At 45.7% G+C, this 17,124-nt stretch overlaps 1 protein-coding gene across 1 annotated transcript in view; it reads right to left on the bottom strand.

Moving 5' to 3' along the window:
• Window positions 1–1,599: 1,599 nt before the first annotated feature.
• The window catches only part of LINS1 (lines homolog 1), a 59,841-nt gene continuing 44,316 nt past the window's right edge, over window positions 1,600–17,124 (bottom strand). Inside the window, exons 7-8 of the mRNA XM_073618368.1 lie at window positions 11,942–12,125; window positions 1,600–8,469 (exon numbers count right to left, since the gene is read on the bottom strand). Coding sequence (XP_073474469.1) covers window positions 7,638–8,469; window positions 11,942–12,125 — 1,016 coding nt within the window. The 3' untranslated portion in view covers window positions 1,600–7,637. The remainder of the gene's footprint in view (window positions 8,470–11,941; window positions 12,126–17,124) is intronic.

Below are 17,124 nucleotides of genomic sequence, written 5' to 3'. Positions count from 1 at the left end.
GTTGATTCCAGCGCTGATTTTTTGGGAAATATTTGTGAAGCAAATAGACATTCTAAGGCTTTTATATCCAATACAGGGCGAATGGAATGCCCCGATTTGGTTTGGGAACAATGAACAGTTTGAATAAAAATCTTGAAACATTTCTACTTTCAGAGCAATGGTTAAGACTCCCTGACTCAAGAAAGCTTGGAGAGTAGCATAGAGTTCTGCTAACCTGTGCAGACACAGTAAGGTTGGAAAAACAGAACCCCTACATATCACCTTTTTCACCCATACATTTGAGATTCTTTCTAACCAGGTGTTCACAGATTGAGGCCAGGAGGTGCATATCAAACAGATGCCCTCCACTTTGGAGAAGGGGGGGCCTTAATTGTGAGGATTTGTTTGAAGGTTTGGAAGCCTGGGACTTGCTGTGGAACCGAGTCCCAGGTCTAGATCTGGCTTTGGAATGGGAGGCTTGGGAGAAACAAATGGAACTCTGTTTATAATGAGAGGCTGGAAAATGATTACCAGGTTGAGGCTTACTGGAGGTAAAAAAAAAAAAAAAAAAAAAAAAAAAGAAGGGTACTCTTACTGCCAGTGACAGCTTTACCAAAAGGTATCTAAGGGAGACCCAAAGTGATGTCCTGTCAAAAAGTATAGGCAGTAAGTTTTTTGCACTGGTGTTCAGAAGACCCACATTTTATCAACATGTCAACGGACAGGAGATTCATACGGACAATATCCACACAATAGTGTCATGCGTCAGGCATAAGCAGAGAGCAACTAATCCAGCGATCGGTCTCCGCTCCCTGAGGAGAGGAACTGCAAGCCACCCAGGGCTGTTCAATAGCTGAGAAAGCCTGCAGAAGTTCTCCATTTGCTTTTGGGATCTAACATGTTGCACTGTAATTAAAGTGAAACTTCACTCCGATGTGAAAGGGGAACTCTTATGGAAGGGGGGCTGTGATGTGATGGAGGAGCTTCTGGTGTAATGAGGGGGACTTTATTAATTTACAGGATCACAGTCCGTTCTGCAGTCCTGTAACCCGTTGTCAGCAGACTGAAGTCACATAGTCGGTCTGCAGGCTGGGACTGAGAGCCTGAGCCAGCTGCTGCTCCCACCCCCTCCACAGCCCAGCGCTCCAGTGATATGGGGCCGTACTGGGGGGTCAGAGCAGAGAGGCGGTTCAGGCTGGGGCAAGATCGCAACAATATGGTTGGGATCCATCCAAGAGCCTGGATCATCACCTGGCTCAGCCTCTCAGCGAGCTGCTAAGAGCCTGAGCCAGCTGTTCCCGCCCCCTCCACAGCTCAGCGCTCACGCAGGGGCAGAGCAGAGAGCCAGTGACCGAGAACTAAGCGATCAGCGGTCTTTGATCGCTCGGTTCTCAGCCTTAGAGATGGTGGGGGACAGATGTAGCATCAGACCGATGCTGCATCCACCTACGAAAGTATGATTCTTGGAACAAACAAACAAAACACTCTTTTAAAAAAACTGCTTTTTTGGCCCAAGGAGAATTGTAAAATATACATTGTGGCCCTTATACTGAAAAGATTGTTGACCCCTGTTGTAGAACATCACTATTCATGATCTGTAGTCAAAGGCTGAAAAAAATGCACAAATACATTACTCAGAACTGCTTGGTGCTTCTTTAGTAATAGTTTCTTTATTTTCTTTCACATATTGACATGTTTCATTATAATAAATACCCAACATGCATTTGTCATGTTGAAGAAAACATGGAGGCCATCATGCCGAACCTTTTCCCTAAAAAAAACGTTGGTGGCCTGGCTGCTACGGCAGTCCGAGGGCTTTAGTATTTCAAAGTCACTGACCAGGAACAAGTATGGAGACAAGAAGTTGTGACTTCATTTTCTGCATACTAACTCTGGGTCTGGGGCTCAAAAAGAAACAAAGCTAGAGAGTGACAGGCAATTTCCTATGGGGTTAAGCATCGGCAGCCCCCATATTTCACATCATATTTTCCATCAGGACAGGTTCCCTTTAAAATAAGAATACAGAGAGAGGTCAAATACATGCACATAATCCAAGATGGTGTTGTCGGTCTTTCTGGACCTGCCATGGTAAAGGGTTTGTAGTCACGTCAGGCCATGAGAACTTCGCAGCACCAAGTCTCCATTTCTCAGGGTAACTCTTTCAATTTTCATTAGTCCCAACAGACTCGTGGCTCAGAACATCAATGGAGCAGTACATCAGATAAATATATTTATATAAAAATAGTGTTTAGCACCCATGGAGTAATTACATTTACCACATTACATATTGATGTCATAAAACACTCCTAGGAGGCTGATCCCATTTAGATCTGAATAAAGTGAACTGTTGATGACTGGGGGGGGGGGGGGGGGTCACCATGAAAGGCAGTGGCACCTGATATCAATCGGACTCCAATGTAAAATACAAGCCACGGCCCCTGAGGTTCAAATGTACCCCTAAACCTATCATCCCCAACCACGCTGACTCCCTCTGCAGCCAACACGCAAACCCTATTACTTGCTGTGCCCCCCCCCCCCCCCCCAAATCCTTATTATACCTCCTTCACACCCAACTTCCTCCCACTCCTATAACACCACCCGTATTGCACAATATATGCTCCCCTTTTCGAGAGGAAACGAATTAGCTCCACAATTACTATGTATCACAATCCAGGACAATCCTTGGCGCTGTAGTACATCCATCCAAAAGAGTGTGGCTTACATGTTTCAAGGGTTCTGCCCTCTTTAGCGAGCTCTGGAGGAAGAGGGCACAGCCCTTGAAACATGTAAGCCATGCTCTTTTGGATGGACGTGCTACAGCACCAAGGATTGGACTCGATGGCAATATATGCGTACGTTGGAATTTGGTTTATTAATAAAAGGTTTTATGCACCGCCTTCTTTCTTTGCTCTTGTTCCAGTTTGGTTTGCCCCAATCTGAAGTGGCATTTTGGCTCCATGAGGCGATTCTTCATATTCAGTTCCACAATAGAGAAGAGGAGCTTATTTTGGGCAAAATTTTGGACTCCTAGCATTGAGTGTTCTTCCATCTGTAGCGTTGACCTGAACATTACCTATGTTTCTAACAGTGGCGGCCCATCCATAAGGGGCGCAGGAACACAGCCCCCCTAATTTAGATGCAGGATGCCAGACGCATGGATTCCAATAGGGTTTTGTTTTTGTATGAAGCACATGATTAGAGCCTGAGGCTCCAATTGGCTTAAAAAAAGGGTGGGCTCAGGGCGCAGTACACTGCGCCCCAAGCACACCCAGTTGTGTAACAACAACAAATTAATATTCGCTATGGTCTTCCTGATTTTCTTCCTGGCCAATCAGGAAGCGGACCAGGGAGTCTCAGGACCCACTTCTGCTTGGCCGAGAGGAGAAGCCCGTCTGTTCTGCCAGGAGGAGAAGCCCCGGCTCCCCTTGGCTGGAGCAAGGAGCAGCAGCCTTACCCCCTTCTCATCTCCAAAGGTAAGGCTGCCTTCCTACCAGTCACCCGCGGGGGGGGGGGGTTGGCAGCAGTGCGAGTGAGAGGGGTAGGTTTGTTTGCTGACCCCCCATTTTTAAAATATTGAGCACCAGCCGCCACTGTATACCGACTAGCCTTAAAATTCTCCCTCATCCCTCCTAACACCTAAGCTGACTAACCTGTGTAAGAAAGATGTATATACTTACCCAATTTCAGCCCGCTCCCATCTGGTCATGTGATCCCTTGTGTCAGCCAGCAGTGGCTGCAGGGGAGAGAAGAGAGCAATCAATGATGGCTGGTATGCCTGGGAGCATTGACATCACCCACAGGACCACAGCTCCCATGGACCACCCATTGTCAGCACCCCCTCCCATACCCTGCGGCCACCGCTGACTGATTCAGGGAAGCCAGATCACATGACTGGACCAAAGCAGCCAGAAAATAAGTACAAGCAAGTCATTTGCATATAGTTAGGTGGGCCTCATGGGCCTTGAAGAAACTCTGCCACAAACTCTTCAAAACCTGTTCTCACCATTCATGCTGAATGCATGTGGTTCATTCCTACTACAAAAATACAGTAACTATTGCATTGTGATATCACAGGTTAAACTCCGCTATAAAGGAGCAGCCATTGCTCCAATGGGACCAGCAAACCAAACTTCCTACACCTGTAGGATCTCCATGTCTCTGTGCTTAACATATGACAGAACTTGTACAGTACATTTAAGAACACTGACACAGCAAAAATATATAACCTTGTATGTTCTGAAAACCTTACAGTAGTCAAAAATATTTTAATCAAAATCCCCATATCTAGTGCAAAATAAATTCTTAAAGTGGAACTGAACTCACAATTTGCTATTGTTAATTGTGCCTAAGCTTTACATTTGTTTTACAGGCAGTCCCCGAGTTACGAACGATTCCTATTTACGGCCTCCGAGCACCTCCGGACACATCCCATACTGCAGTACTGAACGTACTGCATGGCCAGAAGAGCCCCAGATAACATAACAAGCGCCCGGAACATCTCACATCCATGTACAGGCGGAAGTTACTCTTACAAATGCAGTGTTCTGACTTACAAATTCCACTTATGAACAAACCTACAGTCCTTATTGTGTTCGTAAGTCGGGGACTGTCTGTATTTGGAATTCCTCCTTAAAAATAGCAGTGCACTTTGTTTTGTGCATCTGGATCTCTCTGTGCCTATATGCTCATAGATGTACACTATATTACCAAAAGTTTTGCGACGCCTGCCTTTACACACACAAATTGGCATCCCAGTCTTAGTCCGTAGGGTTCAAGTTCCACCCCAAACTCACACATCCATGTCTTTAGAACACCCAAAGGTGTTCCATCAGGTTGAGGTCAGTCCAGTAAAGTTCCTCCACCCCAAACTCGCTCATCCATGTCTTTATGGACCTTGCTTTGTGCACTGGTCCAAATCATTTGGTGGAGGGGGGATTATGGTGTGGGGTCGTTTCTCAGGGGTTGGGTTGGCCCCTTAGTTCCAGTGAAAATAACTCTTAAGGCATCAGCATACCAAGATATTTTGCACAAGTTTCATGCGCCCAACTTTGTGGGAACAGTTTGGGGATGGCTCCTTCCTGTTCCAACAGTACTGCACCAGTGCACAAAGCAAGGTCCATAAAACACATGGACGAGCGAGTTTGGGGTGGAGGAACTTGACTGGCCTGCACAGAGTCCTGACCTCAACCTGATAGAACACCTTTGGGATGAATTAGAGCGAAGACCGCGAGCCAGACCTTCTTGTCCAACATCAGTGCCTGACCTCACAAATGTGCTTCAGGAAGAATGGTCAAACATTCCCATAGACACACTCCTAAACCTTGTGGCCAGCCTTCCCAGAAGAGCTGAAGCTGTTATAGCTGCAAATGGTAGGCCAACTCAATATTGAACCCTACGGACTAAGACTGGGATGCCAATAAAGTTCATGTGCGTGTAAAGGCATGCGTCCCAAACTTCCAATACTTTTGGTACTATAGTGTAAATCTGCAGTATAAGACTAAAGCACCGCTGCCTCAGAGTGCTAATATCAAGACGTCTGGAATGAGGCGAGAATGTCACTACTGTGCTGATCACAGTTCTCCTTGCTGGAGGCTCTGACATGAGGAAGCAAAGCCCTGCCTGTACAAAGATGGCCACCTCTACACAGACACTGTGCAGAACAAGGCATGGTATGTCATTAATATGGGGGGGGGGGAAATCAGCTGCAGGGAGACCACAGTCCACAGTGACAAGTCCTTTGCCCTCCATCTTCCATTTTCTGGGCACATAATCAAGAGTTCAGTTCTTCTTTAAGCAGACAATAATTATTCTCAGGGATTTAGCACCATCAGGTTAAGATTTTGTAACAAGTTTTAGACTTGGTCCAGTGACTTAGAACAAGCGTTCATGATCTACTGCAAATATACTCAATGTAAACTGAGCAAGTCATATTTACATCTAATAGTACAATTTAAAGCTTAACTCCAGGTTTTAGTGAAGCTTAAATAGTTCATTCCAAATGAACCTTTTACTTCACCAACAGATGTGGCGGCTGTGTGCACTGTATAAACTCCATGTAGATCCAGCTACATACAATATACAGTATACAGAGCTGTGTTGTGGCAGGTGGAGGATGAGAACTTCCCAAAACAAAATCAAGTCGGGCTGAGCGCTGTTAGCCATTCACATGGGGCTTTGTATTCTATGAATACAAAGCTTCCTCTGACTTGCTGAGGGGGTAGGAAGGGAGGGAGTGCCCAATATCCAATGAATTGCACAGAGGGTATCATTTGTAAACGTTTAATGAAAGTTCCAAAAATGGTCAAGCCAACGTGTTTCAGGGGAAGAGACCACCCCTTCCTCAGGGCTGCTGCTGTTTGTGAATGGTGAGCTGAGAAAATCCCATACGGGTGTATCTAATATCAGAATTGCTCAATGAATGCTGCGTTTTCAGCGGCAGCATTGAGAACACAGCGATCAGTCTCTTCCCCCGAAACGCATTGGTTTTACCAACCTTGGAACTTCCATTAAACGTTTACAAATTATATCCTCTGTGCATTTCATTGGATATTGGGCTCTCTCCTTTCCTACCCCCTCTAGTACATGCGGAAGCGACCTTTAAGGCGATACCCAAAAGGCAGCAGCACAGGCCTTCAAATAAGGGCTCACCGCCATTTTCTTCAAGCTGTAGTGGGGCAGAAAGCATCGGAAGAGAACTCTTCCATCACCAAACAATCGATTTACGGTCAACTGAGTCAGTCCAGCGCAATCTCCAACCCCTACAGAAGGTACCTCCAATTGGCCGAGGCAGAGAGGATGATATCACGATCTCTGCCTCAGCCAGAGGAAGCTTTGTATTCATTCCAAGAATACAAAGCTCCCTGTGAATGGCTAACAGAACTCAGCCCAAATCAAATTTTATTGCAGGAGTCGGACGGGAAGTCTCCTTCCCACTGCCAGGACACAGCGCTGTATACTGTATGTAGCTGATGCCACAAAACAGCTTAGAGAGCGCACATAGCCGCTACATCCATTAGTGAAGGAAGTAATTTGATTAGAACCACTTTGAACCAGTTGGTCTAGAGGCTGAAGTTTAACTTTAACGCATTCTCTGCATGGAGTTCTTCTGGGTGCAGCTCTCAGCCCCCCACCCTTCTACTGACCTGGGCCTGATCTCGATCCAGAGCTGTGCGTTAATGGACACACAGAGCAAGGCTTGGGTGCGAGCCCACACGAGTGCCCCCATAGCATGGTGGGCAAGCCAGGAACGCTCGTGGGGGACCTAAGGAGGATCAGGGTTGATCTGTGCAAAACCATTACACACAGAGCAGGTAAGTATGACCTTTTTTTTTTTTTTAACAAATGAGGTTACAATCACTTTATACTTAGTTTGTTTAGTGAGTTGTGTAATAAAGTCTAACTATTAACTTTCAAAGAATTAAAGAGCCGGCAATCGCAGAGGTGAGATCTGATATAGCCACAGCTGTGTACATGGCCATTTTTTTCCCTTTATATTCTCACTTGCTTTGGCCAATAAACAGTTTAAATCGGGCACTTACTAGGTTATAGCACCATAATTTTCATATCCGATGACATCTATAACAATAAACAGTGTTACAGAAGTCATCCATGACAGTGATCAAGTTTATAGAATAACCCAGTTATATTTTGGTGGTGGGTTATTCTGGCAGAATGTGCGTTGCCCCGTATTCTGCGCTTAGACTACTGACATGCGAAAGCAGCCTTAGCAATGCAGAAGGATTATATGGAAAGAGCTTCTTTCCGTGCATCCTATGAATGGCTTCTTGAAGGTCTTCCAAGCACTGGACTGCCCTCTGCTGGGTGCCCTGGCCATGACACGTGTTGCCTCCAGCTTGTGCACTAGGTTGTGAAGGATTGGATATTGAACTGTGGGCTTTCAGCTCCAAATTTTTCATGTGTTTATCTATATCTGTGCTGTCAGCCCCTGCAGAGTGTGCAATGACAGGACCCTGCTTACTGTCTGCAGATTCTGATTCGGAATCTGAGCTGTCATAGTCTACAAGGCGTTGCAGGGCACCCAGAGAGGAATTTACACATCCAGATGAGGAGGGAGGTGTTGAATGCTTGGTATGGCCGACTAGTGAAGAGGCAGGCCTGCCAATGTCCATAGGAGTGAGTGAAAGATTAGGAAAACGAATGCAGTCGCTCTGAATTGGTGTTGCTTTCACCGATTGCTCTTGCTGTGGATGGAAAGAGACACTGGACGGGGGGAAATTTCTAGACTTATCGAATAAACAACATGTGAGACAGAACCGAGGCCAGTCGGAGTTCAGCAGCTTCAGGTACCTGACCAAGTATTCCAGGAAGCAGGTCTCCGAGGAGATCAGAAAATCCAGCAGCACCGATGAATCGAACGAAATATTGCCGAGTAGGAAGAGGAAAATGCAGTGAGGGTCGCTGCCGGACTGGTGCGAGGATCCGCTCCATATCGAATTCTCCGACTCACAGCTCGTAGATTGAGAGCAAAGGCTGAAACAGGAGACCAAATAATATATGAAAAGCAAGGTCTTCTTCTCCACTTTAAAATAGAGAACAGTAAAACTAGAGAGCAGTGAGGGCCGGTTCACACTAGAGGCGGTGCAAATTCAAAGCGAATTCGTAAGCCTGTGTGCAGAGTATGTTAAATTAACCACTTCAGCCCCGGAAGGATTTACCCACTTCATGACCAGGCCATATTTTGCAATACGGCACTGCGTCGCTTTAACTGACAATTGCATGGTCTGGCGACGCTGTACCCAAACAATTGATGTCCTTCCCTCCCCCACAAATAGAGATTTGTGGTGGTATTTGATCACTTCTGCGGTTTTTATTTTTTGCGCTATAAACAAAAAAAAAAAAAAAAATAATAATTTTTTTAAAACTCTTTATGCATCGTTTAGGCCGATATGTATTCTACATATTTTTGGTGAAAAAACAAAACAAAAACAAAACCTCGCAATAAGCATATATTGGTTTGCGCAAAAGTTATGGCATCTACAAAATAGGGGATAGATTTATGGCATTTTACATTTTTTTTCTTGTACTAGTAATGGCAGCAATCAGCGGGCAATTGTGGCAGACAGATCGGTCACCTAACTGACATTTTTGAAAGTTAGGAATCAGTGACCTTAGTGATCAGTGCTAAAAATATACACCATTATTGTACCAACGACACTGGCAGGAAAGGGGTTAACATCAGGGGCGATCAAAGGGTTAAACGTGTTCCCTGCAGGTGTTTTCTAATTGTATGGGGGACTGTGTGACCAGGGAAACACACAGATACATCTTCCTGCTTAGCAGAAAGACAGGATCTGTGTGATCTCTGTCAGAACGAGGATCTGCCTTGTTTACACAGGCAGATCCCAGTTCTGTCACTGCCGGGATCGATCGGGGAAGGTCGGGGGGACATCGCGTGTGCCCACAAAAGCGTGTACCGGAGCAGACGTACACCTACGGCAATTTGCGGGATCGCACCACCTTGCTGCAGTGCAATGATGGCGGCTGGTCGGCAAGCGGTTAACGACACTCCACAATCAGTTTGCAGAATCGGATCGCATGGGTGTGAACCACCACGAGATCCGATTCTGGTGCCGACAAAAAAAAAAAAAAAATTATCCTGCACAAGTTTGGTCTGAATGCGAAGCAAATTCAGTCAGTTTGTAAGGCTGAATTCGCATCGCACAGACATCGCATGTGATCTGCAATGCGGTGCGAATCACATGCAATGTCTGCCATCGGTATTGTTGGATTTTTTTTCACCTTAATGCATAGGATGCATTAAGGTGAAAACACGTGAACCTTTACAAGCTTTGACAACAAAACTTGGAAACCGATTGCAAAATCTGGTGCAGATCTGCAGAGAAACCACTCTCCAGTTTTAGTAAATCAACCTCACTTAGTGTTTAGCCTCGGTGCATGGGGGGCGACGGCATTCAGGTGCAAACAGAGGGTTCGGGTGCACTGTCCATCTCCGGCAGCCTTCCAAACTGTATGAGAAAATGACAGATACTGCGACTGGATGGTGCACCTAGCGGTACTCACATTTAAAGCAGTATGCAACCAGGGATGAAAGCCCGGAAAACAAGCAATCTGCGTTCTGGACATTTGTCCCTGGGCGAGTACTGCCTTAAATGTTAGTAGCACTCAGCGCACCGTCCAGCAACAGCAGCTTTCGGTTTTACAGGCTGCTAACAGGAGGGGCTGGATAGTGGGCCTGTGCCCTCCACCTGCATCTAAATGCCATAGCCTCATGCCCCGGGGCGAAAAAAAAACAGTGTGCATGGGGTCTTAAAGTACTACGATTAAATGGAAAACTGAAGCTTAAAAAGAGTCATGGGATTTTTATTTCTCAGCGCCCCCCCCACCCCCCAAGAATCATACTTGCCTAGGTGGATGCAGCATCTGTCCCCCACCAGGGGAGAACTGAGCTATTAAACACAGGGCACTTCATGCAGCCCTTGCACTCTGGGCTTTTTTTCAGCTAGACCAGTGGTCTCCAAACTGCAGCCCTTTGCTTGCCTTTGTCCAGCCCTTAGGGCACTACTCCATCCACTGACAAAAACAATGGGGCAATAATTTCTGCACTGACACCACCAATGGGGCACCATTCCTCCCACTGGCACCAATTCCTCTAATACCAAAAGATGGGACATGGTTTCCTCCCACTGGCCATAGTCTGGCCCCCCTCAAGTCTGAAGCACAGTAAACTGACCCTTTGTTTAGAAAGTTTGGAGACCCCTGAGCTAGACCATGGCGGAATTTTGTTCCGCCACCTCCAGCTCTCGCCCTCCGCTCCTCACTGGCACTTGTAAACACAGAAGCCTTCTGAGGCTTTTGAAAGATGAGGGCTGTGGAGGAAGATATGTGCGGAGGTGGGGGATGGGGGAGAGATCAGAGCCGAGGAGTGGTGGAAGTTAGATGTGGACAGCTTGTAAAAAAGAGCTGAACCCTGCATAACACACCCTGAACCCTGCACACAGAGCACCCCTCAATGCTGCACCTAGCACACTCCTGAACCCTGCACTCTACACAGCGCACTCCTGAACCCCGCACCCTGTATGCGGAGTACCCCCGAAATCTGCACTTTGTACATGGTACACAGTGCACCCCTGAACTCTGCATGTAGTGCACTCCTGAAATCTGCAAGCCGCGTACTCCTGAACTCTGCAGTTTGTACATGGCACACTCCTGAACCCTGCACTCTGTGCATAGCGAACTACTGAACTCTGCATACACAGTCTTACAGATACAACCAGCCCTTTCAGATGCCTTTCACATTGGGGAGCTTTTCAGGCATTTTAGCGCAAAAATATAGCACCTGAAAAGCGCCTCTCATGCCTTCCCAGTGTGAAAACCCGGAAAAAAAAAAAAAAAAAAAAAGGAGGGTCCTGCAAGCAGCATCTTTGGGGCAGTGCAGAAGCAGTGTAGACACAGCTCCCAAAACATCCTGCCCATGGAAATGAATAGGCAGTGCTGCCGAAGTGCTTGCAAAGCTCTTTGGCAGCACTGCAACAAGGGCGCCTTTAACCCCTTTCCTTGGCCGCTAGCGGGGGCTAAAAATGCCTCGCCAGCGGCCTAACAGCAATAAAAGGTGCTGCTAAAACTAGCGCCAATTTACTGCCAACGCCGGCAACCCCCCCCGGGGTGAAAGGGGCCTCAGGGCAACCATAATGCAGATACGGTCCACAATGAAATTTAGTTAAACACCCCTGTTTTTTTTTAGGCTTTCCCAGATGGGCGCAGGAACACAGAGAAACATCACTGGTGCCAAAGCAAGCACGCCAGAAGCCTGGGCCTTTGGTAAGTATCTTACCTTTCATTGCTTTATTTATTTATTTTTTTAAACGTTTAGATAGCATTTTTACATCAGAAGTGGGGGTTAAAAAAAAAAAAAAATAGGGGTTGCATCAATTTTAGAGCAAGGTCCGCCATTGTATTCTGTGGTCATATTCAATACACTTACCTAGAATTGTGCTGGTACATCTTGAGTAAACACTTGGCAACCTCCAACATGTCATCATCCTGCTCTATGAAGGTGAGAGACACCCACTCACAAGGGTGCAACGGCTCCTTCCACTCAATATGGTGCTTTAGGAATTTCAGGAGGTGAGCCATCAGAAGGTCCAGAGCCAGAACCTCGGTCTGCCCTGAAATACAGAACACAAGTCTGATCAGCCTCTGGTCATCACAGCAGACGAGACTGCCCTCTCCTGGTACCTGAAGTGTTTGCACACTGGGCATAGCTGCCCCATTAAGGTTTACCCGATTTTGCAATGACTCACTGAATAATTCTGATATCTGAGATATAAGTGTTTTTGAAATTCAACAAGTAACACATTCCAGACATGTCACGATGTACAGCAACAGTAAATTTTTTTTTTTTTTTTTAAAAATCAGCTCTGGCGAGGATACTCCGTCTAGGCCGGGGTGAGGTCATCAGGCTGTTGTGCACAAGAGGAAGCATTTCTTAAAGTGTAAGCTACCCCTAAAATTATTTTTCCCTTCTAGGTATGTATAACTAGCCTAGTGTGTGCAACAAATTGTTATTTTTTTCACTTAACTTCATTGCTGTCAAAAGGTGCTAACACCAACCCCCCCCCCATCTGATAGCTTTGGGCACTGACAGGGGCGCTCTATGGAGAGATCAGGGCTCCATTAGACCCCCAATGTCTCCCCTGCCCTCCAAAGTAGCTAAACAAGCACAAATTGTGCTTGATTAGCTGCTACACTTGCTCAATTACAGCTCTGAAATATTTGTTGCTTCTGGCTTCAATAGTCACAGAGAAGATCGGGGAATTGCTGTTTCTCCATCTACTATGTGCGAAGACATCCGGGCTGTTTGTGGTCCTGAGCTCCCCAGGGGAATGGGAGAGCCTCTGAACCACCATGGGTGGTGGCAGGATGGGGGGGGGTTCACAGCCGTTCTTGGTACCGTAAAAGTGATCAGGCAGCTGAAAAAAAAAAAAAAAAAAAAAAAAAAACTATAGCAAGACCATGGCTGAAGAGCCATTAGCTTGGTATAGCCACTTACTGACAGGCTGTATATACAGGTACACAGGGGCGGACTGACCATTCGGGCACTGCCCGAGGGCCCCATCAGGGTTGCCAGCCTCAATAAAACCAGGGACAGTATGTAAAAATCTGTGTTTTTTGTAAAAATCCCAAGATTATAGCTGCCCCGCCTCTCTAGTACCTTTTCAGTGTGTATATATAGAGTGTGTGGCCCCATAATCTATTGCCTGGGGGCCCAATAATCTTCTCCTATTGCCCGGGGCCCCCATGAGTTGTCAGTCCGCCCCTGCAGGTACATTACATATAACCGTCAGCAATTGATTAAAGTGGTTCTAAAAGGCAGAATGCAGCTCCCCCAGCCCCCTCGGGGCTGGGCGTCTACTGAGCCACATTCATTGTGTCATTGGACACACAGTGTGGTTTGGGAGCACCGATGAGTGCCCCCATTGCAAGTGGCTTGCTATGTGGGGCAGAGGAAAGGGGTCAGGAGTGCTGAAAGGGGACCCGAGAGGAGGCAGCAAGTGTGACATGTTTGTTATTGTAACAACTTCAATACCGGCCACTTTCACCCCCTTCCTGCCTAGACCAATTTTTAGCACTGTCGAAGAAGAAAGAAGAAAGAAGAAAGAAGAAGAAAGAAGAAAGAAGAAGAAAGAAGAAAGAAGAAGAAAGAAGAAAGAAGAAGAAAGAAGAAAGAAGAAGAAAGAAGAAAGAAGAAGAAAGAAGAAGAAAGAAGAAAGAAGAAGGAAGAAGAAGAAGATTTTTTTTTTTTAAAAAGGCTTCTTTGTTTGTTACAAAACTTTGTAAAAAGCCAAGTTTTCTTCTTCACTGATGGGCACTTATATGCAGCACTGATGGGGGCAGATAGATGGCACTGGCAGGCATCACTGATGGGCAGAGAGTGCCATCCCTAATAGTCACTGATTGGCATCCCTGGTGGTCTCCAGTGAACATCCTTGATGGGTCTGCACTGATAATCAATGCGCCGATTATAAGTGCAGACCCCCCCACCCCGTCTGGAGAACCGCTGATCAGCTCTCCTCTACTCGCGACTGGCAGGCACGAGCAGAAGAAAAGCCAAGTAAAAAAAAAAAATTGCACTTCCCGGTTACCATGTGATGAGCTGTGGCACAGCACATCATAGGCTCTTTACCTAGATCGGAGATGCGTTATGTCAGACTGACATCACCGATCACCGCGCTACGTGCCCCCGCGGGAGCGCACTAGTGGCTTATCCTGGTGGATGTTATATGACGCCCAGTCAGGGTAACTTAACCACTTTGTGCACGTCATTTTGCTATATGGTGGGCAGGAAGTGGTTAATTTAAACATTTAGAAATCACTTTAACCACTTACTGACCGCATCATGGCAGATTTACTGCTACAGGGCATTATCGGTCCGTTGCCAGTCGAGAGCATCTCCAGCTCAGTGCCTGCTACAGTGTGTTTGGGCAGTGCTGGCAGGGGAGCGGGTCTGGTGGAGGCGGTGCCTGAGCATGTGTTGACTGATGTCATGATGCAAGGGAGCCGAGCAGAGTGGCTGGAGCCTCGTGTGCGGGGTCCGCGGGACGGGAGCAAGGCAGCCGTGAGTGGGACTGTCAGTGCTGTTTGGACTGAAGGGACCACCTGGCATGGAGAGAGACTGTCACTGTGACTCAGCAGGGGGCGTGTCAGTGATCTTTGCCGCTGCACCCTGCAGTCAGTGTCACTGTGAGAGTCAATTTCATGTATGTCGGGGCCGCCCATTCAAAAGTCCTGTCCCTGAGCTACTTACTATATTCAAAATAATAAATTTATATGTTTTTTTGCCTTAATATCTTCTTTACATAATAATGCTAATTGAATTTTGTACTGGTTTGTAGCCTAGGTACTGAATATTGCACTAAAAACTTTTGTAACTTTTGGAAATTTCAGTAAAAACGTAGTGGTGCCAGTAAATTTCAATATGGTAGGTTGGCAAAAAATGCTAATGTCTCACTCACCCACATACATAGCTAGCCCATAACTGTAGCCCAAAACAATGAAAATAGTACAAAATGCCCACCAAACCTGTGTCAGTGGGATCAACAGGTGAAAAGACTGGTGCAAGACAGCCGCAAAGAGTAAAACGCATCTGAGGAGTTCTCTACAGGTGGAGAACAAGCCATCTATTACCCATTACATTCACATTCATGCAACAGGGAGTCTGTGTCTGTGTGTAGACGGCCACCATTTTGTTGTAGCCCATAATTGTAACACAACTTGCGAACCTTGAATAATATTGGTGAAATTGTGGACAAAATTTCCAATCTGACCGATCGTTGTTTTTCGGTCTGCTGGTGTCCTGGTATTACCTTTGTATATCAGAATTCCTATACCGACCCATTTAATTTCTAAGCAATCATGGTCTTTACTTTTACTTTGCATTATTTCAAAGCCAATTCCAGTATGACAGGAGGAATTTTGAACTTGGAAACAGCAATACAAACAAAGGACAAGAACTGAGGAGAAGATTTCACTTCTCTCGCGTTTACTTTTATTGATAACGTTCATAACACTTGGGAGGCTTTTAAGCTCCCATCATCCAAATGAACCTCTTCATACCTGATGTTCATCCAGCTTACTGCACTATACAAGTGTGCAAAGGTTCATCTAAGGACCAGGGGGAAGAAAATTACACAGGAAACCTGTTTATCTTGGCCCTTAACCATTTCAGCTCCGGAAGGACCAGGCCATTTTTTTGCGATACGGCACTGCATTACTTTTACTGATAATTGCGCGGACGTGCGACGTTGTACCCAAATAAAATGTATGTCCTTTTTTCCCCACAAATAGAGCTTTCTTTTGGTGGCATTTGATCACCTCTGCGGTTTTTACCATATATACTCGAGTATAAGCCGAGTTTTTCAGCATTTTTTTTGTGCTGAAAATGCCCCCCTCTGCTTATACTCGAGTCAAGCACTTTTCTGCAGCAGAGAATTACATTTTCCGAACTGACTTTGGGGCCCCGTATCTCTGGGCCACTTGGTGCTAGGAACCCCAGCTTTGGATATGTTCTAGTGCTAGTTCCACTGGGTTTGCACACGAAATTTGGGGTTCTTAGCACCAAGTGGCCCAGAGATAGGGGGCCCCAAAGTCGGTCAACTGTGTCCATCTGCAGCAATCTCATTTCAGGATCCTTTGGGTCCAGAGACCCCAAATTTTGGCTGCAGCTAGGGGGCATCTAGGAACCCTTAACTACCGAGTTTGAAGTTCAGGGGACCTATGGCTGCAAATGGGCATTGTTGACCCTCTTTTCCACTTACAGTAGCTGCGCATTTCTCACCCTAGGCTTATACTCGAGTCAATAAGTTTTCCCAGTTTTTTTTGGTAAAATTAGGTGCCTCGGCTTATACTAGAGTATATATGGTAATTTTTTGCGCAAAAAAAAAAAATAAAAAAAAAAAAAATTTAAAATAAAAAATAATAGAATCAATTTAGGCCAATTTGTATTCTTCTACATACTTTTGGTAAAAATATAAATAAATAAAAATCCCACTTGATTGTAAACGCTATAACTTTTGCGCAAACCAAACTATGGGATAGATTTATGGACTTAACCGGTTCCCGACTGGTGCACGCCGATGTACATCGGCAGAATGGCACGGCTGGGCAAATGGGCGTACCTGTACGTCCATTTGAATTCGCCGCCGTGCCATTGCGTGTGCGCCGGCCGGGAGCTCCGTGAGTCGGGTTGCGGGTCCCGCGGACTCGATTGCCGCGGGGATACCCGCGATCGCCTCATGGAGAGGACGAACGGGGAGATGCTGATGTAAACAGCATCTCCCCAGTCTGCCTAGTGACAAGTGTCACTAATCAGAGTAATGAGTAATCGCCGCTATTACTAGTAAAAAAAAAAAAAATAATTTTATAAAATATATATATATATATATATATATATATATATATATATATATATATATATATATATATATATATATATATATATATATATATATATATATAATAAAAATGCCATAAAACTATCCCCTATTTAGTAAACGCTAAAACTTTTGCGCAAACCAATCAATAAACACTTATTGCGATTTTTTTTTTTTTTTTACCAAAAATATGTAGAAGAATACGATCGGCCTAAACTGAGGAAAAAAATGTTTT

Source organism: Aquarana catesbeiana, linkage group LG03, assembly GCF_042186555.1.
Source record: "Aquarana catesbeiana isolate 2022-GZ linkage group LG03, ASM4218655v1, whole genome shotgun sequence".
Taxonomy (NCBI): Eukaryota; Metazoa; Chordata; class Amphibia; order Anura; family Ranidae; genus Aquarana; species Aquarana catesbeiana.
Note: the sequence above shows the minus strand (reverse complement) of the source record. Positions and strands in the feature narration are given on the sequence as shown.